A 26,245-nucleotide genomic window follows, 5' to 3' on the forward strand; every position below is an offset into this window, starting at 1 on the left:
TCTCTCTCTCGTGAGCTCTTTGTTTCTCCCCTCTCTCTGTCTCTCCTGGGAAACAGATTCTATTCAATTAACACCGTCCATCTCTGGTCATAGTGCATTGCGGCGTGATATGACAGGCCTGTAATCTGCTGTTCTGTCATTGCTGATTCATTGAGGTAGACACTTTCCCACTACTACTTTCCCCACCTCCCCTTCTCTCTCCTCCTCTCTCCTCCTCCCTAGGGCCAAACAGGCCCCTCCCCCCTTGGCGAGGGCAAAACATCCACAGATGGTGCTGAGTAGAGTGATCATCCAGCGTAGTACTGGAGCAAGAGAGGCAGAGAGAGGTGGAGAGATACTACACAGACAAAGTAAGAGGTGGAGAGCTACTGTACAGACATAGCTAGAGAGAGTGGTGGAGAGAGAATAACCTCAGTTGTAAAAGAGAAGCTTCAGTGAGAAGGACAAAGAGGAAAGAGACACTGCAGCGAAAAAGAGAGAGGGCAACAAATACAGAGCAGCCCTGTGGGGACCAAGAGGTAAACTGACCCTGACAGAGCGCTCGCTACGCTGCCAGCCCCCGGAGGCACCAGAGAATCCCTGAGAGATTTGTCACATTAAGAAGAGCCCCCCAGTGCTCTCCACACACACATGAGCCTACCGCGGCCGCCACTCTCTCACACACACACACACACACCAGGGGCAAGCCGGGGAACGTAGCCGGACAGAGGAGTGGACTGGACTGGATGACAAGAGGAGAGGAAAGTCACTGTTTCACTCAAAAGCCTAGAGGGAGGACCAAGAGAGGACCAAGAGCATTACACCCTGAAAAGGAGTCCCCACTTGCCTCGTGCCGCTCACCCCTGACCCCCGAAGCAAACATGAGCAGCTGCAGGAAGAGGTGCAAGAGGGAAATGTTTAAATTCGCCCATTACCTGTATAGACTCATCACGGGCACGCTCCATGCAGGTAAAGTTTCTAAGGGGCTTTGTGCCGTCACTTCTCTTCTACTGTGTGTTGTGTGAACACAAATTTTCCATTGCTTTCTTAGTCCTGCTGAGGAGGGATGTAGCCGAACAGTTGTTGTAATCTTGGATATGACGTTGGTTGCTGTATTCTTGGAAGCTGCTTCTAAATGTGCTCATTTATGGTCACTTGCTTCAAGGTGCAAAGCAGAGCTAAGCTTCCACAGACGCATAAAACTGCCACTTTCAGAGCTATCAGGCATTTTATTTCTTGCCATTCCTTGTGGTGTCTAGCTGATGTATACAAGTATGACTCTGGGTCAAGTTACATTGAAAAATACCAGAGTTGGCGTTTGCTTATTACATGTTCCAGATCATTGGGTGTTTGCGCGTGTGTGTATCAGAGAGAGAGATGGCAGAAAAGAGAGCAATAGAGCTCTGAAGACAGAAAGAGGGTGAGGAGGAGGTTGGAAGGGACTGAAAGAGTCTTTATCTCGTCACCTTGGACAGGTGCCTGAAAATATGCCACTCATCGCTAGTAGTGGACAACCCTTCCAGCATGCCTGAGCAGCACCGCACAAATGGGACTTAGTCATTGAGGACCGTTTACACAGCTTCGTCAAAGAAGCCCAATTATGTTGCATTTGGTTGTTTTGTTACAGATCAATCTGTGAATCGTTACGGCTGTGACAACACAACCTTCTGTCATACCTGGCTGTAATTGATTTATAGAACACTTATAGCGTCTTACTTGTTATGCTATGTTATGCTACTTTAATGAATTTGTCATGCTGTTTGTTCCAGTGTATGAGCCACAGAGTTTATTCATGGGTGAAGCGTATTCTTGGTCATTAAAAGTGACTGAAGTTTAATTCTCGTGAATATATTAATCAAGTTGCAAAGTGACCTTGGTCAATGTGTTTGCTGGCTCCTCAGCGAACCTCGACAGGTAAATTATACAGCCATACTGCATCAGGAAAATAATTCCCAAAGTAACTTCCTTGTGATTTGTAAAACTGTGACTATATTAAAACATTGTAACTTCAGTACTACCTTAACTCTCACGTCTGAGCTTTGGTGATTGGACTGATGGTGAGCCAATGAGATTTAAAGAGATGACATATTGGATTATATTGGATTACAGCGGATTAAGATGTGATGTGTTTAATACAGAATAAAGGTTACCTATAGTAGCATGTGGATATAACAGGATCTATAGATACTGTAAGCATACAGTATTCATAGAATGTGCTTGTATACATTATTCATGAAATGGTGTTTGTTTATACCTCTCATTCATTCAGTTGATTTTCATGTATTATGAAGACACTGGCTTTTGTAATGACCGGAGTACATTGTCAACTCTCTATGGTCTCTCTGGGAAAGGATACATAATATCCCTGTCTTTCTAGTACATTCATTTGGCTGCCTCAGAGGTTCATTGTCACGACGTGTACGATAGTGTTGTCACGATACCAGAATTTTGACTACGATACCAGGTTTAGTATCACGATACTGTCACGAAACTCGATTCAAAAACGATACCACAACAAAAAAGAAAGGTGTATTAGCCAAAGTCACAGAATGGCACTTGATTCAGACAGATACTTAGCTACTGCTCTGTTCAATCGTTGGGCATCTTTTGAGTTCAATATCATTACAGTTGTACATTTTTGTACATTTTTTGTTGTTGAGACATCCATGTATGCATTAATGAATCAATTATTCAATCATAAAATCAATTTGACCAATCTAACTACAAAACAACATCATGGTTATCATTTATCTGAATGGTAAATCTCTATTGATAAACTGGGTCTATTCACAATAGAGGTGAATGCATATTGTTCAATAGGAGTGTGTGCATGCATTGAGTTATTGAGCATGTTTTACCTGATTTTATGGGGCTACTGATTACAAACAATCCCTTCCATTTAGGACTTATTTTATTGGCAACTCCTAGGAGAACATTATTGTACTGATCAACAGCAATTGTGTTGAAGAAGCGATCTCATATTTTATAAAAGTGTGTGCTGTATATTTAAGAAAGTAATGACATCATTAGCAAGGCTGAATGTGGCTGTGGAATCGGACTTTGTAGCTATGGAATCTATTGGAAATCAGACGGGAAGCGAGGGAGAAAAAGAAGTGAATTAGTATTTGGTGGCGAGGGAGACGAAGTGAATTAATAAAGTTTTTGATGACAAACAGCTTTGAAATCAGAATATTTTGTGTTATGGTTAGCATATTATCACAAACAAAGTACTAGGGTAGTGAATTGATGTTGCTTCTGTAAAATAACAGGAAAAGTTAGCCTACTATTAAAGCTGGAAGCTACCGGTATCATCTTACATTGTAAAAGTGGGCTAGCCTGCATTGACATTGTTTTGCGAACAGTAATGAACAGTTTTAATATTTCAAGATTTTTCAAGTCGGGAGCTAACAATGCAGCCCAGACAGCTCTAGCAAGGAATGAGTAGGTGGAGCAGGCACTTTGCTCCTCACGCTATAAAGGGGATGGATGGTCTGATATACAGACTTGATCCTCTCAATCACATGAGACAAAAGTACCGAACATTACAAACATTTTAGTACCAAATCGTTTTTTTGTTTTGTATCGAGAAAGTACCGAAGTTTCAGTATACTTTGTAATACTAGTGTATGAGGACGCCCTAAGCCTTGAAGAGGTGCTAAATTAAAATGCTAATGACCTACAGAGGCAAATGTGCACCTTCTGAAGTGCTAATTAGAACTGCATGTACTTCAATGAATAGCTGCTCCATACTCATTGCAAATGCTAAGGAATATATATATAACATATAATACATTTATACATGTAGAGGACATCTCATCATTGGGGAGGTTAGCGGTTCAGTACATGACTGGATTTGGTTGGCTACAAACATCTGGTTGCGGCCATGGTCAACTTGGTCATCAACAACAAGTGCTCCGGCGCGTCCTTGCTGATCTTGGGGAGATGTCACGATAGGTGTTCTCCACCAATGGGCAGCCTCGCATCGAGATGTCAAAAGTGTGCTCCACCCGACGGGCAGGGTGTAGGATGGTATTTTCCACTCAATTACACCACTCAATGATGTGGTCAGTCACCATGGGAGGTATGGAGCGTAGAGAGAGGATCATCTCCTCTCCTCCAAGTGCATATTTATTTCCATACCAACAGGTAATTGTGGTCAGGTTACACGTCAGCAATTGTCGTTCCCCCTTGTCTCCCAATCAGATCACGTTTCCTCCTATTCATTGAAGCATAGATGTTATTTGCTCAAAGTAGCATTGTTCTGGCCTTTAATTTTACAAATTTGCGGATAATATAGGCCTAAATTAAATACATTTTTGGCGGTCATTTGTGTTTTTAAACCTGATAAAGGTTGACTTATTTCAGGTGTGTGGATATACCAGTAAAACAGGCCTTTCTAAAAGGAAAGCTCAATCTGCTTATAGTGTAGTTAGTCTTTTCTGGCATTACACCCTCTATTGACAGATAAAGCCTAACTTATTAATTATGAATAGCTATGGATAAATCGAGCAGCTTTAATTCCCGTTGGAGGAAGCCCAATTCCTGTAAGCTCGCTGACTCCAGCAAACCAAAATGTTCTTATTTACATCTTAAATCCAGTACAGATGTTTTAAGTGTGCATTGCCTCTTTCCCTGAACCTCCAATCCCCATTGGTTGCATTAAAAAGGGGATTCTGACACCGCAAAGTGTTCACGTAATTAAATGGAGTATGTCAAGTGCCAGTATGATACGTTTGATCAATACTAGTATTGATTTGTAAGAAGCCCTATGGATTGTTATGGAGGTGTGGTGCTTTATCTACAATAATAAAATGCAAATGATGGAAAATGGTTATCTGGCAGTTATTTGCACATTTGGTGTAGACAGATCCAAATTACATTTTATTTGTCACGGGCGCCGAATACAACAGGTGTAGACCTTACCGTGAAATGCTTACTTACAAGCCCTTTTAACCAACAATGCAGTTCAAGAAATAGAGTTAAGAAAATATTTACTAAATAAACTAAAGTAAACAATTAATTAAATAAAAAGTAACATAATAAAATAACAATAAGGAGGCGATATACGGGGGTACCGGTACCAAGTCAATGTGCGGGGGTACAGGTTATTCGAGGTAATTTGTACATGTAGGTAGGGGTAAAGTGACTATGTATAGATAATAAAAAGCGAGTAGCAGCAGTCTAAAAACAAAGGGGGACAATGTGAATAGTCTGGGTGGCTATTTGATTAATTGTTCAGCAGTCTTATAGCTTAGGGTTAGAAACCTTTAAGGGCCCTTTTGGACCTAGACTTGACGCTCCGGTACCGCTTGCCTTGCGGTAGCAGGGAGAACGGTCTATGACTGGAGTGACACATTTTTGGGCCTTCCTCTGACACCGCCTAGTATATAGGTCCTGGATGGCAGGAAGCTTGGCCCCAGTGATGTACTGGGCCGTTTGCACTACCCTCTATAGCGTCTTGCCGTCGGATGCCGAGCAGTTGCCGTACCAGGCAGGATGCTCTCGATGGTGCAGCTATAGAACTTTTTGAGGATCTGGGGACCCATGCCAAATCTTTTCAGTCTCCTGAGGGGGAAAAGGTGTTGTTGTGCCCTGTTTGGACCATGATAGTTTGTTGGTGATGTGGACACCAAGGAGTTTGGAACTCTCGACCTGCTCCACTACAGTCCCGTCGATGTGAATGGGGGCGTGTTCAGCCCTCCTTTTCCTGTAGTCCACGATCAGCTTCTTCGTCTTGCTCATGTTGAGGAGAGGTTATTGTCCTGGCACCAGACTGCCAGGTCTCTGACCTCCTCCCTATAGGCTGTTTCATCGTTGTCGGTGATCAGGCCTACCACTGTTGTGTTGTCAGCAAACTTAATGATGGTGTTGGAGTCATGCCTGCCCACGCAGTCGTGAATGAACAGGGTGTACAGGAGGGGACTAAGCGCGCACCCCTGAGGGGCCCCCGTGTTGAGGATCAGCGTGGCAGATATGTTGTTGCCTACCCTTACCACCTGGGGGCGGCCCTTCAGGAAGTCCAGGATCCAGTTGCAGAGGGATGTGTTTAGTCCCAGGGTCCTTAGCTTAGTGATGAGCTTTGTGGGCACTATGTTGTTGAACGCTGAGCTGTAGTCAATGAACAGCATTCTCACATAGGTGTTCCTTTTGTCCAGGTGGGAAAGGGTAGTGTAGAGTGGAATTGAGATTGCATCATCTGTGGATCTGTTGGGGCGGTATGCGAATTGGAGTAGGTCTAGAGTTTCCGGAATGATGGTGTTGATGTGAGCCCATGACCAGCCTTTCAAAGCACTTCATGGCTACCGACGTGAGTGTCATTTAGTCATTTAGGCTTGTTACCTTTGCTTTCTTGTGCACAGGGACTATGGTGGTCTGCTTGAAACATGTAGGTATTACAGACTCGGTCCGGGAGAGGTTGAAAATGTCAGGGAAGACACTTGCCTGTTGGTCCGCGCATGACCTGAGTACTCGTCCTGGTAATCCGTCTGGCCCCGCGGCCTTGTGAATGTTGACCTGTTTAAAGGTCTTGCTTTACATCGGCTATGGAAGGCGTGATTACACAGTCATCCGGAACAGCTGGTGCTCTCATATATGCTTCAGTGTTGCTTGTCTCGAAGCGATCATAAAAGGCATTTCGCTTGTCTGGTAGGCTTGCGTCACTGGGCAGCTTGCGGCTGGGTTTCCCTTTGTAGTCCGTAATAGTTTGCAGGCCCTGCCACATCTGACGAGCGTCAGAGCCGGTTTAGTAGGTGCTCTCATATATGCATCAGTGTTGCTTGTCTCGAAGCGAGCATAAAAGGTATTTCGCTTGTCTGGTAGGCTTGCGTCGCTGGGCAGCTTGCGGCTGGGTTTCCCTTTGTAGTCTGTAATAGTTTGCAAGCCCTGCCACATCCGACGAGCGTCAGAACCAGTTTAGTAGGATTCAATTTTAGTCCTGTATTGAAGCTTTGCTTGTTTGATGGTAGGTCTGAGGGCATAGCATAATTTTTTATAAACTTCCAGATTAGTGTCTTGCTCCTTGAAAGCGGCAGCTCTGGTCTTTAGCTCGTTGCGGATGTTGCCTGTAACCCATGGCTTCTGGTTTGGATATGTACATACATTCACTGTGGGGACGACGTCGTCGATGCACTTATTGATGAAGCTGGTGACTGAGGTGGTATACTCCTAAATGCCATTGGATGAATCCTGGAACATATTCCAGTCTGTGCTAGCAAGACAGTCCTGTAGCGTAGCAATCGCGTCATCTGACCACTTCCGTATTGAGAGAGTCACTGGTACTTCCTGCTTTAGTTTTTGCTTGTAAGCAGGAATCAGGAGAATAGAATTGTGGTCAGATTTGCCAAATGGTGGGAGAGGGAGAGCTTTGTATGCATCTCTGTGTGTGGAATAAAGGTGATCTAGAGTTTTTTTTCCCTCTGGTTGCACATGTGACATGCTGGTAGAAATGAGGTAAAATTTATTTAAGTTTGCTTGCATTAAAGTCTCTGGCCACTAGAAGAGCAATTTATGGATGATCATAAGGTACTCTACCTCAGGCGAACAATACCTCAAGACTTCCTTAATATTAGACACTGCGCACCAGTTGTTATTGACAAATAGACAAATAGACACCCCTTGTTTTAGCAGACATAACTGTTCTGTCCTGCCGATGCACGGAAAACCCAGCAAACTGTATATTATCGTATAGTCGTTCAGCCACGACTCGGTGAAACATAAGATATTACAGTTGGGTTGTAACCAAACTAGGCCCACATCTTGTCCCACATCTTTAATCAGTTATTTAGCATAATCTACTCAATCTCAGAGATGTTGATATTTTATATTAGCCTTTTGGTAATCGGATAATGTTAAATGTACGCTGGCCCTTTTAGAAGATGCCTTTTCTTCAAGAGTGACTTACTGTATAGTATACCACCAATGCTGCTGCTGGTGGTCATGGAAAGTAAAGACATTTGTATTTAGCCTGAAAACATCTGCTGTACCCCAGCCAACAGTGAATCAAGACAATGATGAGACGCAACAAGAAGTGCCATCAAACATATGAAGTTGTACACTATCATTCAACCATTGGAGCCAGAAAAGCATTTCTACCTCAGTCAACCCATTGCTGAATCACAATCTGCAGCGGCAAATGATTTACGACTTGACATGATTAACATCTATAAGTGTTTTGACCAGACCAATGACCGCATCACTGTGATGATCAGGTAGTAGAAGGATAGATGAAGCAAATTACCGCATATGATTTTAATCGAGTTGTTAATTGTTCTAGAATAGGCTCAAGGCCATTGCTTTTTTGATCACTTTACTTTCAAGGCACAGTCCATGCATGCTCTCTGTTAAAGTCATAGGCTTGCATGTATATAATGGCTTATATAAATTGTCTAATTTTACTGGCAACTAGCATATGCGTGTTGAGGTCTGGTTTATTCATGTGGATGATGAAGAATGATTGAAACATGTAATGTTAATCTATGTGGGCAAAACCTATCTGACCCTTAAGGTTATGGCGACTACAATAGCTACAGTAGGACTGCGGTGGAATTTATATTCATGGTACACGTTCTATGTTAACACCTTGGCAGAGCAGGGTCCTTGAATTTTTCAGCAGTGCTCAGCCTCAGAGAACAGAGGGAAAACAAATCTGAATTGTACAGGTTCTCTGGCCATAAAATGAAACTGCAACGATTTATCTGTTGTGAACACGGAGGGAAACACTTACACATCTGCCTTCTAGATTGCATTGTTTATGATGGAGAGAGTAAGAGAAAGAGACTATTCACCAAAGTATCAATCAAGTCCAGTTAGGTTTTCCAAAGCTGCACGATTTACGCATTTACTCCTTAGCGGGCCTCATTTCAGAGCCAATCCTTTATCTTGTCAATATCCCCCCTCCCCCCAGACCTTGAGGCAACACTCTCTGCACAAGTGTTCCAAGTCTCTCCTGTACATTTCCTCTTCTATGCAGCCAATGCCCCTCCCTGCGCTACATACAGCGTGCTGTAAATCTTCCATTTGCTCCAGATCAGAGGTAGATATTTCCTCAGTTTTTCTCCCCCTCTCCGGTCGGATGGGCCCCTGAGCATTCAGCTGTCACCTGCTGCAGCTCCTGTAATGCATCATCCATTTTCAGCCGGACAGGCTCAAATACCTGGCGCTGATTCCAGAACATTCACGCCTATCCTGTTTTGTTGTTTGTTATCGGATCCGTTACCTGGGGAAAGTTTCCTGAGACAGACTGTAACTTTAGTCTCTCTAAAGAGGTGTACAGGTCCCTGGATTCTGTTGAAAGAGGTTGTGATCCTTCATTGATTTCAAGTAATTTTATTTAACGAAATCAATTTGAATTCTGTCGAGACTAACATTTACTCTCCTTACTTTTCCGTATTGTAAATTGAGAGAAATGTTGAGACATGTTGCCTCCATGAAGACAATCAGTGGTGTTCTATATACTTTCGGAGCTAAATTCTGTCGATTCAGCATAAGACATGCTCATGGGAGTTTGCTTGTAGGGAGAGATATTTGCAAGTGTTTGGATCCAGCCCAAAGCTTAGGACTTGCTGATACTGATTCTTCTCCTCATGTCTGCTACAAAGTACAGCCTGTTTGGGGGTGATTGTGTGTATCTTTGTGTTTGAGTGTGCATCGGTGTGTGTTTACATGTGAGCAAAGTGGCACCTCTGTGTGCATTCCCAGGACTGTCCATTTCCTAGTATGTATATTCATTTTTGAGTGTGTGGTGGCAGAATTTGGGGTGAGCTGTTGCCACTTCTCAAGGAATGTGTTCTGTGTTGGTCTGTGATGTTATGCCTTTCATAGACTCCTGGTAAGTCTGCACCCTAACACAAGGCCATTGTGTTATGGAACTGTTGCTTGTACAGTATAAAATAGCTGGTGTGTAACAATATGATTGTATTGTCACCTCCCACCTCAGTGCATTCCCGAAAGTATTCAGACCCCTTGACTTTTTCCACATGTTGTTACATTACAACCTTATTCTAAAATGGATTAAATTGTTTTTCCCCCTCATCAATCTACACACAATACCCCATAATGACAAAGCAAAAACAGGTTTTAAAAAAAGAAGAATATTACATTTACCTAAGTATTCAGACCCTTTACTCAGTGCTTTGTTGAAGCACCTTTGGCAGTGATTACAGCCTCAAGTCTTCTTGGGTTTTGAAGCTATAAGCTTGGCACACCTGCATTTGGGGAGTTTCTCCCATTCTTCTCTGCAGATCCTCTCAAGCTCTGTCAGGTTGGAGGTGGAGCGTCCCTGCACAGCTATTTTCAGGTCTTTCCAGAGATGTTCGATCGAGGTCTAGTCCGGGCTCTGGCTGGGCCACTCAAGGACATTAAGAGACTTGTCCCGAAGCCACTCCTCCGTTGTCTTGGCTGTGTGCTTAGGGTCATTGTCCTGTTGGAAGGTGAACCATCGCCCCCAGTCTGAGGTCCTGAGCTCTCTAGAGCAGGTTTTCATCAAGGATCTCTCTGTACTTTGCTTTGTTCATCTTTCTCTCGGTCCTGACTAGTCTCCCAGTACCTGCCGCTGAAAAACATCCCCACAGCATGATGCTGCCACAACCATGCTTCACTGTAGGGATGGTGCCAGGTTTCCTTCAGGCGTGACTCTTGGCATTCAGGAGAGTTCAACCTTGGTTTCATCAGATCAGAGAATCTTGTTTCTCATGGTTGGAGAGTCCTTTAAGTGCCTTTTGTCAAACTCCAAGCGGGCTTTCATGTGCCTTTTACTGAGGAGTGGCTTCCGTTTGACCACACAACCATAAAGGCCTGACTGGTGGAGTGCTGCAGAGATAGTTGTCCTTCTGGAAAATCCTCCCATCTCCACAGAGGAATGCTGGAACTCTGTCAGACTGAACATCGGGTTGTTGGTCACCTCCCTGACCAAGGCCCTTCTCCCCCGATTGCTCAGTTTGACCGGGTGGACAGCTCTAGGATGAGTCTTGGTGGTTCCAAACTTCTTCCATTTAAGAATGATGAAGGCCACTGTGTTCTTGGGGAGCTTCGATGCTGCCACATTGTTTTGGTACTCTTACCGAGATCTGTGCCTCAATACACTCCTGTCTCGGAGCTCTACGGACAATTCCTTCGACATCATGGCTTGGTTTTTGCTCTGACATGCACTGTCAATTGTGGGACCTTATATAGACAGGTGTGTGCCTTTCCAAATCATGTCCAATCAATTGAAATGACCACAGGTGGACTCCAATCAAGTTGTAGAAACATCTCAAGAATGATCAATGGAAACAGGATGCACCTGAGATCAATTTTGCATCTCATAGCAAAGGGCCTGAATACTTATGTAAATAAGGTATTTCTGTTTTTTATTTTTAATACATTTGCAAAAAAATTCTAAAAACCTGTTTTCGCTTTGTCTTTATGGGGTATTGTGTGTAGATTGCATTTTAAAATAGGGCTGTAATGTAACATAATGTGGAAAAAGTCAAGTGGAATGAATACCTTCCGAAGGCACTGTTCAGTGTATGGATTGTGGCTACATATTACTGTCTGTGCAGAGAATCAAGATCTATAGTAATGGTTTTCATGTGATGTGATACGTAGTTTATAGCAAAACATAATTTTCCAGGACTCAGATTAAGCCTATTCTTACTATTTTAGGGAAACCGGCCCATGAAGTCTCAATTGGATATTTTGTTGCTTGCAGCATGTTAGTCTCTCGTTAAACTTTTTGCCCTAACGTTCTTGAAATTGCAGTCCATAGAGCCGACTTCGTTCTTCAGACATTCCGAGGCAAAAATATCCCAAAGCAGCTTCACTGTCCAGGTCGCATCATAACTAGATTTCATTCTGACTGAAAATGTTCAGACACCCCCAAGCTGCAGACAGTCGAGACAGTAAAGTAGGACAATTGTATTACCACTATCAGAGGTGAGAGCTACACTATATATACAAAAGTATGTGGACACCCCTTCAAATTAGTGGATTTTGCTATTTCAGCCACACACGTTGCTGACAGGTGTATATAATCGAGCACACAGCAAAGCATTCTCTATAGACAAAAATTAGCAGTAGAATGGCCTTACTAAAGAGCTCAGTGACTTTCAATGTGGCACCGTCATAAGATGCCACCTTTCCAACAATTCAGTTTGTAATATTTCTGCCCTGCTAGAGCTGCTGCTATTGTGAAGTGGAAATGTCTAGGAGCAAAGACATCTCAGTCGCGAAGTGGTAGGCCACACAAGCTCACAAAACGGGACCGCCGAGTGCTGAAGTGCGTAGCGTGTAACATAGTCTGTCTTTGGTTGAAACACTCCCTACCGAGTTCCAAACTGCCTCTGGAAGCAACGCCAGCACAAGAACTGTTTGACGGGAGCTTCATGAAATGGGTTTCCTTGCCCGAGCAGCCGCACACAAGCAAAAGATCACCATGTGTGGTGTAAAGCTCGCCGCCATTGGACTCTGGAGCAGTGTGAACGGGTTCTCTGAAGTGATGAATCACCATCTGGCAGTCTGATGGACTAATCTGGGTTTGGCGGATGCCAGGAGAATACTACCTACCCGAATGCATAGTGCCAACTGTAAAGTTTGGTGGAGGACAAATAATGGTCTGGGGCTGTTTTTCATGGTTCGGGACCACTCCACAAATTTCTTGTTAACCAACTATAGTTTGGCAAGTCGGTTAGGACTTCTACTTTGTGCATGACACAAGTAATTTTTCCAACAGTTGCTTACGGACAGATTATTTCACTTGTAATTCACTGTATCACAATTCCAGTGGGTCAGAAGTTTACATACACTAAGTTGACTGTGCCTTTAAACAGCTTGGAAAATTCCAGAAAATGATGTCATGGCTTTAGAAGCTTCTGATAGGCTAATTGACATCATTTGAGTCAATTGGAGGTGTACCTGTGGATGCATTTCAAGGTCTACCTTCAAACTCAGTGCCTCTTTGCTTGACATCATGGGAAAATGAAAAGAATCAGCCAAGACCTCAGAAAAAAAATGGTAGACCTCCAGAGGTCTGGTTCATCCTTGGGAGCAATTTCCAAATGCCTGAAGGTACCACGTTCAAACAATCGTACGCAAGTATAAACACCATGGGACCACGCAGCCGTCACACCGCTCAGGAAGGAGACGCGTTCTGTCTCCTACAGATGAACGTACTTTGGTGCGAAAAGTGCAAATCAATCCCAGAACAACAGCAAAGGACTATGTGAAGATGCTGGAGGCAACAGGTACAAAAGTATCTATATACACAATAAAACGAGTCCTATATCGACACAACCTGAGAAAGGCTGCTCAGCAAGGAAGAAGCCACTGCTCCAAAACTGCCATAAAAAAGCCAGACTACGGTTTGCAACTGCACATGGGGACAAAGATCGTACTTTTTGGAGAAATGTCCTCTGGTCTGATGAAACAAAAATAGAGCTGTTTGGCCATAATGACCATCGTTATGTTTGAAGGAAAAAGAGGGACGCTTGCAAGCTGAAGAACACCATCCCAACCGTGAAGCACGGGGGTGGCAGCATCATGTTGTGGGGGTGCTTTGCTGCAGGAGGAACTGGTGCACTTCACAAAATAGATGGCATCATGAGGATGGAAAATTATGTGGATATATTGAAGCAACATCTTAAGACATCAGTCAGGTAGTTAAAGCTTGGTCAAACAATCCACCTCACTTATGTAAAAGAGAGGCACGCGAAATGTCACGTCTAACATTGGACTACTCAGTTGCCTTCCACCATTTGTTTCAAATCCCAAAAACTCATTATGGCTGTGAAAAACTTAATGTTTCTTGGCTTCAGCAATCCTCCACTCCGTTATGAATCAGAAGTTAATGCAACCACCTGTTATTCGTACTTTGATTACAATCTGTTTTTGGTGTGTGCTTGTGTCCAACCACCCCCAAAAAAGTCACGTGTGCGTTGCAATGCAAACACAAAGCTCACATACGCATGGTTCAGCATGCTAGCAGTCATCGTAGAGTGAGAGTTGGTTGAGTAGAATGTTATTAGTTAGGCGTGCAATAAGTAATTAGATAATAATGAGCTTATCATATTAATGTCACCCTCAGGGTTGGTAGAAGTGATTACAGCTCCCTGTATCCAGGGCGACAGTTATTATTGTGTGTACGCCCCCACACCCCCACAGTTACCACAGTTTCTAGTTACTCCTTTGTTAATGTTTGCATATTACATTCATTGAATACGTGCACTGTATTTTCATACAAATTAGTATGGTCTGTTTTGTATGGCTGCAGCGTTAAGATGAGTTACAGTCATACGAAACCTGTTTGATCAAGTAAGAACTGATGAACGATAGACACCTTATGGTTGACTATTGGTTTGTAGATTCATGAATTGGTCAGAAACAGGAGTAGCGATGTTTACATGTTTTCATTAAAGCCAAAGGTCAGGGTGATGTTTCCATTTGCTGAGGTTGTTTTTTGGTAGCCGTGGGGACTGCAATACAATCAGAGAGTCCACGCTGGTCCCTGTGGATACCTAGAAGTCATGTTATTCTGCCATTTGCTTTGGCCTCTGGCTCCCAGTGATCCTAGCCTGCAGTCCATTCCAATCTAACCCATATAGAAAATCTACTCAGTTTTCCCATTTGCACTTAATGTTTGTAAATGAGATTCCCTTTCATTGGAAAGAATGGCCAGAGTATTTTTAGCAGCATCGTTGGAGGGCACGGTCGAGCACAGCGCTCTGTGTATTGGATGGGGACCCACAGATCACAAGTGCCTGGTTTGCGTTGCTGCTGCAGCTGTGGAGCCAAATTGAAAACCAGCAGCTATATAGACCTGCTTCATTATTAGATAATGATGTTAAGAGGCGACAGGGCCGTCCTTAAAGGAGCAGAAGGATATCGAATAGCCAGTGGAAGGCTTTGTTCTTTTACGTCAACACGGTGATCTTCATTTGTTTGGTCTTGATTTGTGTTCTTTGTTCCTGGTGTTTTATCACCTCGGCGACTCGTGCCATTACCCCCGCGTTTTCCCTCTTAGTGTCTTGGTGCTCCCTCAAGTCATCATTAGTCATAACTTAGATTCAATTTAGATTTAAAAAAAATCTCTACCCACCCTCCTCCGTACCACCTCTCAGTTGCTTACTCACTCTATCTGGTTCTCTATCCCCCCCAACCCTCTTTCTTGCTCCCCTGTTGCTTATTCTCTCCACTTCTCTTCCCCACTTCTCAATCCTCTTTGTCTGGTCTTCTAACGTCTCCTCTCAATCATGTACTTTTTTCTTCCCACTCTTTCTTGTTCTCTTACTTTCAACCTCTGTCCTTTTCTCTCTGTCGGTCTTGTCAGTGTTCAAGAAATGAACCCTCTTGCCCAGACGGCTTGTGAGAGAATGTCCTCTCCACGCATGGTTAACTCCCAATTACTAGCGCTGAAGTCTTGCCTCAGCTCTTCCTGCAACAAAGGGGAATCAATACACCCTGATGGGAGAGCGAACAGAACAGTTCCCTGGAAACTGGGAGAACTTAGTAAAACCATTAAGGGTCTGCAAGATAATGGAATGAATGCATTTTTATGAGTTATATAGGCTGGGTTGGGTTGGAATAGGGTATCAGTACTGTGAAAGTCTAAGAAATTGCAGTGCAATTCTGGGAATGCAAAGTATCTATGAAATGAATGCAACATGCTTCATTGAGGCACTTCTTGTGTATAGTCCCGCAATATTTCTGTGATTTATTTTTAATGTTGCATTTGTTTGGCCTGTGCTTGAGAAATGCAAAAAGCAACATCCTTTTTCAACGATCTAATGTAGCTATTTCTTGGAAATGCTTTCAAGTCTTTTTAGATTGGCCCTAAATGGAATTCTGTAATGGAGTGAGCCTGTTGAAAAGCCATAAAATACACTACCGTTCAAAAGTTTGGGGTCACTTAGAAATGTCCTTGTTTTTGAAAGGAAAGCACATTTTTTGTCCATTGAAATAACATCAAATTGATCAGAAATACAGTGTAGACATTGTTAATGTTGTAAATGACTATTGTAGCTGGAAACGGCTGATTTTTGTATGGAATATCTACATACTGTAGGCGTACAGAGGCCCATTATCAGCAACCATCACTCCTGTGTTCCAATGGCATTTTGTGTTAGCTAATCCAAGTTTATCATTTTAAAAGGATAATTGATCATTAGAAAACCCTTTTGTAATTATGTTAGCACAGCTGAAAACTGTTGCGCTGATTAAAACAGCAATAAAACTGGCCTTCTATAGACTAGTTTAATATCTGGAGCATCATCATTTGTCGGTTTGTTCACAGGCTCAAAATGGCCAGAAACAAAGAACTTTCTTCTGAAACTCGTCAGTCTATTCTTGTTCTGAGAAATGAAGGCTATTCCATGTGAGAAATTGCCAAGAAACTGAAGATCTGGTACAACGCTGTGTACTACTCCCTTCACAGAACAGCGCAAACTGACTCTAACCAGAATAGAAAGAGGAGTGGGAGGCCCCAGTGCACAACTGAGCAAGAGGACAAGTACATTAATGTGTCTAGTTTGAGAAACAGACTCCTCACAAGTCCTCAAATGGCAGCTTCATTAAATAGTACCCGCAAAACACCAGTCTCAACATCAGCAGTGAAGAGGCGACTCCAGGATGCTGGCCTTCTAGGCAGTTCCTCTGTCCAGTGTCTGTGTTCTTTTGCCCATCTTAATCTTTTCTTTTTATTGGCCAGGCTGAGATATGGCTTTTTCTTTGCAACTCTGCCTAGAATGCAAATAGTCTCAAGAAGGCAAGTTTTATTGCTTATTTAATTAGAACAACAGTTTTCTGCTGTGCTAACATAATAGTCAATTAGCCTTTTAAAGCGATAAAATTGGATTAGCTAACACAACATGCCATTGGAACACAGGAGGGATGGTTGCTGATAATGGGCCTCTGTACGCCTATGTAGATGTTCCTGTCACGGCTGTCTGAAGAATGGGACCAAAGTGCAGTGTGTGTATCGTTCCACATTTTATTTAAACTGTGAAACTATGCAAGACATACAAATAAACAAAACAACAAACCGTGACGAAGAGGTGCAACATACACTTACTCAAAATAATCTCCCACAAAACCTAGTGGGAAAAACAACAACTTAAATATGATCCCCAATTAGAGACAACGATGACCAGCTGCCTCTAATTGGAGATCATCCCAAAAAACAACAACATAGAAATACAGAAACTAGAACCCCACATAGAAATACAGAAACTAGACAAAACCCCCAAAATAGAAAAAAGAAACTACAACCAACATAGACATAAATAAACTAGACAAAACCCCCTGTCACGCCCTGACCTACCCAACCATAGAAAATAAAAGCTTTCTATGGTCAGGATGTGACAGTTCCATAAAAAAATCAGCCATTTCCAGCTACAATAGTCATTTACAACATTAGCAATGTCTACACTGTATTTCTGATCAATTTGATATTATTTTAATGGACAAAAATGTGCTTTTCTTAAAAAAACAAGGACATTTCTAAGTGACCCCAAACTTTTCAAATTTGTAAGTCGCTCTGGATAAGAGCGTCTGCTAAATGACTTAAATGTAAATGTAAATGTATGAATGACGATATCCAGGATGTTAAATGAATGAGCAATGGAAAGATGGATAGAATGAAACAGCCCTTTGAATGTATGCCCTGTGGAGTGCCACGGACACTGCCATAGAGGCAGCATGTGTGTTGCATGTTGAATGACATCTGGATGTTCCTTTCTAAGGCGGAATCTTTAAAGGCTCAGTGCAGTCAAAATACATTTTTCCTTGTGTTTTATGTCATATTATAAACTGGGTGGCTCATACCATGAATGCTGATTGGCTGACATCCGTGGTATATCAGACCGTATACCACAGGTTTGACAAAACATTTATTTTTACTGCTCTAATTATGTTGGTAACCAGTTTATAATTGCAATAAGGCATTTGGAAATCAGCTAATGTCCTCAAATTACTAAAGGGTGGAGATCGCTCAGATGCTAATAACTATCGTCCTATCTCCAAACTCCCTATCCTGGCCAAAGTCTATGAATCCCTAGTGAACTCACAGTTTAAAAAAATTATAATAATTGAAAAGAACATACTGAGTGGGGTTCAGTCTGTATTTAGATCGGGGTACAGCATCACAACTGCAGCTATGGCTGTGGGAAATTACTTCATAAATGCACTTGATAAAAAGCAACATTGTGCCGCTCTGTTTGTCGATTTATCAAAGGCATTTTATTCAGTTCACCATGAACTGTTGCCATCTTGACTCAGTAACATTGGTCTCAGTGAAGGGGCAGTACATTTGTGTAGGAACTATCTTTCTGACAGAACACAATGTATGCTGACAATCACAAGTCTAGCTTTCGTGAGATTAATAGAGGCGTGCCCCAAGTTTCCCTTTTAGTTCCTGTGTTGTTCTCAATTTGTATTAATGATCTGGGAAATGGGATGCAACCAGCAGAGTTGCATCTATATGCAGATGATAGTCATACTGTATATTCATGTGCTCCTTCTCTGGTTCAGGATGTTGAAGAGCTCTACACTACTTTTCAGTTACTGCAGGCCTCCCTTTATGCTCTCAAACTGGTCTTGAATGTAAAAAAAGAACAACATTCATGACCTTTACCAGAGCTCGCACTGGTAAAGGTTAGCATTGTCACATCTGGTGGCTTATCCATATACCTAGGTATATGGTTGGATGACAAGTTGTCCTTTAAAGTTCATATGAATATGAATGTGAGGAAGCGTAAATTGAAATTGGGTTTATATTTTCGTAATAAGGCTTGCTTCCCAGTTATGGGTAGAAAGAAGCTTTTTCAGGACACTTTTCTCTCTGTAATTGATTATGGTGACTTGTTGTATGTGCATGCAGCCTCCTCTGTCTTACAGAGATTGGACTCTGTTTATCATGCATCCTTGCGCTTTATAACAAATGCCAAGTCACTCACCTACCATTGCGCCTTGTACCAAATGGTAGGTTGGACCTCACTTTATATGCACAGAAAGCTACATTTGTGTGTGTTCATCTACAAAGCCCTTTTGGGTAAACTCCCTCTTGACCTCTGTAGTTTGGTCTCCTTCACCACCAGCAGTTACCATACCTGGTCATACCACAGGATATTTACAGTATTAGGCAAGGCCTTCTCGTCTTGTGCACCAGAGGCATTCAATAGTCTACAAACTGTGCTTCATCTAGATATATTAGTGCCTTGGCCTCCCAAGTGGTGCAGCGGTCTAAGGCACTGCATCGCAGTGCTAGAGGTGTTACTACAGACCCGGGTTCATTCCTGGGCTGTGCCACAACCGGCCGTGGCCGGGAGTCCCATAGGAAGGTGCACAATTGGCCTGTCGTCTGGGTTAGGCGAGGGTTTGGCCGGTGGGGCTTTACTTGGCTCATTGCGCTCTAGCGACTCCTAGTGGAGGGCCGGGTGCTTGCGGGCTGACCCCGGTCTCCATTTGAACAGTGTTTCCTCCGACACATTGGTGCGGCTGGCTTTCGGGTTAAGCTGGCTGGTGTTAAGGAGCGCAGAGGACGCATGACTCCACCTTCGCCTCTTCTGAGCCCGTTGGGGAGTTGCAGCGATGAGACAAGATCGAAAAAGGGGGTAAAATACAAATTATTTTATATATATATATATATATATATATATATCTATAAAAAGTAAAAATTAAGAAAAACCATTGAATGAGTAGGTGTGTCCAAACTTTTGACAGGTAAATATATATATATATATATATATATATATACACTGCTCAAAAAAATAAAGGGAACACTAAAATAACACACCCTAGATCCGAATGAATGAAATAATCTTATTAAATACTTTTATCTTTACATAGTTGAATGTGCTGACAACAAAATCACACAAAAATAATCAATGGAAATCCAATTTATCAACCCATGGAGGTCTGGATTTGGAGTCACACTCAAAATTAAAGTGGAAAACCACACTACAGGCTGATCCAACTTTGATGTAATGTCCTTAAAACAAGTCAAAATGAGGCTCAGTAGTGTGTGTGGCCTCCACGTGCCTGCATGACCTCCCTACAACGCCTGGGCATGCTCCTGATGAGGTGGCGGATGGTCTCCTGAGGGATCTCCTCCCAGACCTGGACTAAAGCATCCGCCAACTCCTGGACAGTCTGTGGTGCAACGTGGCGTTGGTGGATGGAGCGAGACATGATGTCCCAGATGTGCTCAATTGGATTCAGGTCTGGGGAACGGGCGGGCCAGTCCATAGCATCAATGCCTTCCTCTTGCAGGAACTGTTGACACACTCCAGCCACATGAGGTCTAGCATTGTCTTGCATTAGGAGGAACCCAGGGCCAACCGCACCAGCGTATGGTCTCACAAGGGGTCTGAGGATCTTATCTCGGTACCTAATTCAAGTCAGGCTACCTCTGGCGAGCACATGGAGGGCTGTGCGGCCCCCCAAAGAAATGCCACCCCACACCATGACTGACCCACCGCCAAACCGGTCATGCTGGAGGATGTTGCAGGCAGCAGAACATTCTCCACAGCGTCTCCAGACTTTCACGTCTGTCACATGTGCTCAGTGTGAACCTGCTTTCATCTGTGAAGAGCACAGGGCGCCAGTGGTGAATTTGCCAATCTTGGTGTTCTCTGGCAAATGCCAAACATCCTGCACGGTGTTGGGTTGTAAGCACAACCCCCACCTGTGGACGTCGGGCCCTCATACCACCCTCATGGAGTCTGTTTCTGACCGTTTGAGCAGACACATGCACATTTGTGGCCTGCTGGAGGTCATTTTGCAGGGCTCTGGCAGTGCTCCTCCTGCTCCTCCTTGCACAAAGGCGGAGGTAGCGGTCCAGCTGCTGGGTTGTTGCCCTCCTACGGCCTCCTCCACATCTCCTGATGTACTGGCCTGTCTCCTGGTAGCGCCTCCATGCTCTGGACACCACGCTGACAGACACAGCAAACCTTCTTGCCACAGCTCGCATTGATGTGCCATCCTGGATGAGCTGCACTACCTGAGCCACTTGTGTGGGTTGTAGACTCCGTCTCATGCTACCACTAGAGTGAAAACACCGCCAGCATTCAAAAGTGACCAAAACATCAGCCAGGAAGCATAGGAACTGAGAAGTGGTCTGTGGTTACCACCTGCAGAACCACTCCTTTATTGGGGGTGTCTTGCTAATTGCCTATAATTTCCACCTGTTGTCTATTCCATTTGCACAACAGCATGTGAAATGTATTGTCAATCAGTGTTGCTTCCTAAGTGGACAGTTTGATTTCACAGAAGTGTGATTGACTTGGAGTTACATTGTGTTGTTTAAGTGTTCCCTTTATTTTTTTGAGCAGTATATATATATATATATATGTATATATATATATATATATATATATATATATATATATATATATATAACCTGTCAAAAGTTTGGACACACCTACTCATTCAATGGTTCTTCTTAATTTTTACTATTTTCTACATTGTAGAAGTGAAGACATAATAGTGAAGACATCAAAACTATGAAATAACACATATGGAATCATGTGTTAAACAAATCAAAATAGATTTGAGATTTGAGATTCTTCAAAGTAGCCACCCTTTGCCTTGATGACAGCTTTGCACATTCTTGGCATTCTCTCAACCAACTTCATGAGGTAGTCACCTAGAATGCATTTCAATTAACAGGTGTGCCTTGTTAAAAGTTAATTTGTGGATTTTCTTTTCTTCTTAATGCGTTTCAGCCAATCAGTTGTGTTGTGACAAGGTAGGGGAGGTATACAGAAGATAGCCCTATTTGGTAAAAGACCAAGTCCATATTATGGCAAGAAAAACTCAGTCAGCGTGCTAATTGCGCTCTCCCGCAGAACTTAAGACATCTATGGCATTATGTTGTGTGACAAAACTGCATATTTAAAGTGGCCTTTTATTTTCCTCTGCAAAAGGTGCATCTGTGTAATGTTCATGCTGTTTAGTCAGCAACTTGATATGCCACACCTGTCAGGTGGATGGATTATGTTGGCAAAGGAGAAATGCTCAATAACACAGATATAAACACATTTGTTCAGTGTATATTAATATGCATGACCATTTCTTCCGACAATGGAAGAACTGCTCTGGTACGCTGCATGAAAGAGCGGCAGAGGCTGCCGAACTTTCATCAAAAGTCTGAGGAGGCGCACTGCGTGGCCTCCTGAAGTGCACCCGATGGACAGCCTATAGGGAGGAGGTCAGAGTCCTGGCCATGTGGTGCCAGGATAACAACTTCTCCCTCAATGTGATCAAGACAAAGAAGTTCATTGGTGTCAACATCACCAACAAACTATCATGGTCCACGCACACCAAGACAGTCGTGAAGAGGGCATGACAAAGCCTATTCCCCCGCAGGAGACTGAAAAGATTTGGCATGGGTCCTCAGATCCTCAAAGTTCTACAGCTGCACCATCGAAAGCATCCTGAATGGTTGCATCACTGCCTGGTATAGCAACTGCTCAGCCTACAGAGGGTAGTGCGTACGGCCCAGAACATCACTGGGGCCAAGCTTCCTGCCATACAAGGACCTCTATACCAGGCGGTGTCAGAGGAAGGCCCTAAAAAGTGTCTAAAGACTCCAGTCACCCTAGTCATAGACTGTTATCGCCTCTACCGCACGGCAAGCGGTACCGGTGTGCCAAGTCTAGGTCCAAGAGGCTTCTTAACAGCTTCTACCCCCAAGCCATAAGACTCCTGAACATCTAATCAAATGGCTACCCAGACTATTTGCATTGCCCCCCCCCCCACCCCCCCCTTTTACGCTGTTGCTACTCTCTGGTTATTATCTATGCATAGTCACTAACTCTACCTACATGTACATATTACCTCAATTACCTCGACTAGCCGGTGCCCCCGCACATTGACTCTGTACTGGTACCCCCTGTATATAGCCTCGCTACTTTTATTTTACTACTGCTTTTTAATTATTTGTTACTTTTATTTTGTATTTTTTACTTAACACTTCTTTTTTTAACTGCATTGTTGGTTAAGGGCTTGTAAGTAAGCATTTCACTGTAAGGTCTATCTATACCTGTTGTATTCGGCGCATGTGACAAATAAAATTTGATTTCATTTGGTTTCAGACGGCACTATCTCAGCTTTTCCAAAGAGAAAGTGAAGTATTTTTTTGTTTGGTGCGGCAATAGAGCACTGTTTTAACTAGGGCTAACTTCCTCTACACTTTATTCCATTTATTTGACAGGGACAAAGCCCACCAATCAACATCTCTGTAAATGATGTACCTTGAGTTTGCCACTTTTGGGACCATTTATTTTGTTCAGTTGTTATACCAGACCAACTAAATCAAGCACAGCACAAGTATTTGAAAGTATTTGACGCAGGTCTCTTCACACTGGAACCCTTCCGTGCTAGATGTCAAGTCTCTAGAAGTCAGTGTAGCTATTTTTGGCCAAATATTCACTAGCATTGACTTTGCTGATAGCTACATTGAGGAAAAATGTACTTACTTTGACTGATGTGGTTGTCTCACCTAGCTATCTTAAGATGAATGTACTAACTATAAGTCGGTCTGGATAAGAGCTAAAATTAAAAAATACATCTTGGTCTAATTTGCATCTGTAGGCAGGTGGTAGGCAACAGTGATGATCGTGTGTTGTTTCAAATCATGCAATGTTGCTCGCTGTCGGATTGGTATGCACAACAACCACTGTTGAGATACGACAGTTGTAGGTGTTTTGTTTCAGTGATCCTTTTATTAGGGTGCACTGTAGTAGGGGAAACATGAGTGTAAGCATAAATCAGGAGGGATTGTTTCAACACTGTTGTTTTGTAATTACACCCTCTGTTACCTTTGTAATTGCCTATCAGTCTACACACACACACACACACACACACACACACACACACACACACACACACACACACACACACACACACACACACACACACACACACACACACACACACACACAGTCTTGTACAGCTAACATTGTGGGGACACACAATTCAGTCCCATACAAAATCCTATTTTTCCTAACCCAAACCCTAAAGCTAACACTAACCCGTACTCCTACCCTAACCTTAACCCAAAAACCTAACCTTAATCCTTACCCTAAACCTAACCCTAACTCCAAACCCTAACCCTAGCTCCTAACCCTTAACCAAATTCTAACCCTAACACTAATTCTAACCCTAACCCTAAACCCCCTAGAAATACCATTTGACCTTGTGGGGACCAACAAAATGTCCACAGTTACAATTTCTTGGGGGGGGGGGTGTTACCAGAAGTCCCCACAAGAATAGTTAAACACGTCCACGTCCACACACACACACAACTCACTCACCTCCTCACTCCACCGCCCTGGCCTTCCTGCTATAAATATAGCACAGAGAGCTGGCATTTAAAGAACAACACTAATATAGATTTATGAAGAGTAGAAGAAGAATTTTAGGTTTTACAGTCCTTGGCTTGGCTGAAGGCTTTTGTTGATACAGTATCTAGTTATAGGTCAGCTCGCTCTAACGTCTAGCAAATACACACAGCCAGACCTGCTGTGCACATCTTTGTATTGCCTTCAGGTGCAGAATTCCCCCTCCAATCTTACTCGCCTCTCCCTTGAGACTTTTCAATTCAACAGGATTATCATGACAAAAACCAACAGCCTTAGCAAGTTTGATGAAGAACACATTTATAGAGGAACCACCTGCGAGCTTGGCAGCGGATATTCAGTCTGCTTGTTGCGATCACCTTTTAGCCTTTCTATGTTTTGCTATTGTGAAGGGTTAGACAACCCTTTTCATCAGAATTTGACGAGAAATGTATATCTCAGCATTGACGTGAAAGTATCTCAATCTTAACGTCTGCAACATGCAGTTTTGCTTATGGCCTTTAGCTAATAGATTGGAATTGTAATAGGTTGGGATTGTAATAGGTTGGGATTGTAATAGGTTGGGATTGTAATAGGTTGGGATTGTAATAGATTGGGATTGTAATAGGTTGGGATTGTAATAGGTTGGGATTGTAATAGATTGGGATTGTAATAGATTGGGATTGTAATAGATTGGGATTGTAATAGATTGGGATTGTGATTAAATGTATGTTAAACATTTTACATTTACATTTTAGTCATTTAGCTGACGCTCTTATCCAGAACGACTTACAGTAGTGAATGCATACATTTCATACATTTTAAATTTTTTTATTTATTTCATGTTTTCAGTTGAGGAAGCCCGGTAGGGGTTCATTAGAATTAATTGGTCCAGGATTAAGTCCCATTTCAAATGGCAATAGATAAACAAACAGGAATATTACTAATCTGATATTTTTTACTGAATTTTCTCCTTTTGTATCTGAGCAGACACATTCTGGCCAAGTGGCGCAGCTGCTTCAGAAGACAGGCTGTTCAAATTAACCTAGTTTTAGATGTTATTCAACTCATTTGGGAGAAGAGTCCGTGTGTGATCTGCCTCCTGCTCTGTGTCTTTCTGGGGGGTGTGCTTGTGTTTTTGCATGCTATGCCTGCACTCGTAGGCTATGTGCAGGTTTGCTTGTGTGCGTGCATGCTTGCTTGCGTATGTGCATGCGTGCAGGGAGCAGTCGAGCCGTGACCTTGGCTTAACCTGCAGGATGCGAAGAACACCGCAACCTAAGCCTAGGGGGCTGAGTGACCGCTCTGACACGAGAATAACCCTATCCAGAAACCCCTTCTCTTACCCCTATAAATCCAGCCAACCTCTCACTCTCCCTCGCGGATTCTGTCATGGATCGCCATACGGAAAATAGAGCACCTTCTCTATCATTTAGGAGGCAGACAGCCACCAAAGGCCCTGGTCAATCATTTACATGGTTGTGTGTCAAAAAGGCAGATGCATATAGGACCACACCCAGATCCCCTGGAGTCATGCATGAAGTGGTTACGTCAGAAGATGAATTGATGAATGTGTTGTGCCATAGATTTACTTTTGCCATCATGCTCTGTGCGGTGAGTATGGACCAACCGCTGCAAATTCAAATGAAATGCAAAGCATCACAGTAAAATGTTTTTAAAAAATGGTTGGTTTAGGGTTGGTTTTGTCGCCTCTGCAATCATCGAGCTTGGCCATCTGGTGTAAATTGATTGGTATTTAACTGTTCACTGTTTACCAAGAAACCAGTTGACCATTCTTTTAGTTTGTGACTTGATAGATTAGACTTGTACGTAATAAGGATAGATCACCACCACTTCTCCTATCTACCCTGAGGTCTCCCTGTCATGTTATTCCTCCTATCCAATCTTTTTTCACTTTAGTAATCTGTGATTAAACTATGACCTGAGGAAATGCAGGGTTT

General features: G+C 43.0%; 1 protein-coding gene across 1 annotated transcript in view; it reads left to right on the forward strand.

Moving 5' to 3' along the window:
• Positions 1-317: 317 nt before the first annotated feature.
• Positions 318-26,245, forward strand: part of LOC106608614 (Kv channel-interacting protein 4) — a 182,931-nt gene continuing 157,003 nt past the window's right edge. Inside the window, exon 1 of the mRNA XM_014206652.3 lies at positions 318-948. Coding sequence (XP_014062127.1) covers positions 726-948 — 223 coding nt within the window. The 5' untranslated portion in view covers positions 318-725. The remainder of the gene's footprint in view (positions 949-26,245) is intronic.

Source organism: Salmo salar, chromosome 07, assembly GCF_965601325.2.
Source record: "Salmo salar chromosome 07, fSalSal1, whole genome shotgun sequence".
NCBI classification, from domain to species: domain Eukaryota; kingdom Metazoa; phylum Chordata; class Actinopteri; order Salmoniformes; family Salmonidae; genus Salmo; species Salmo salar.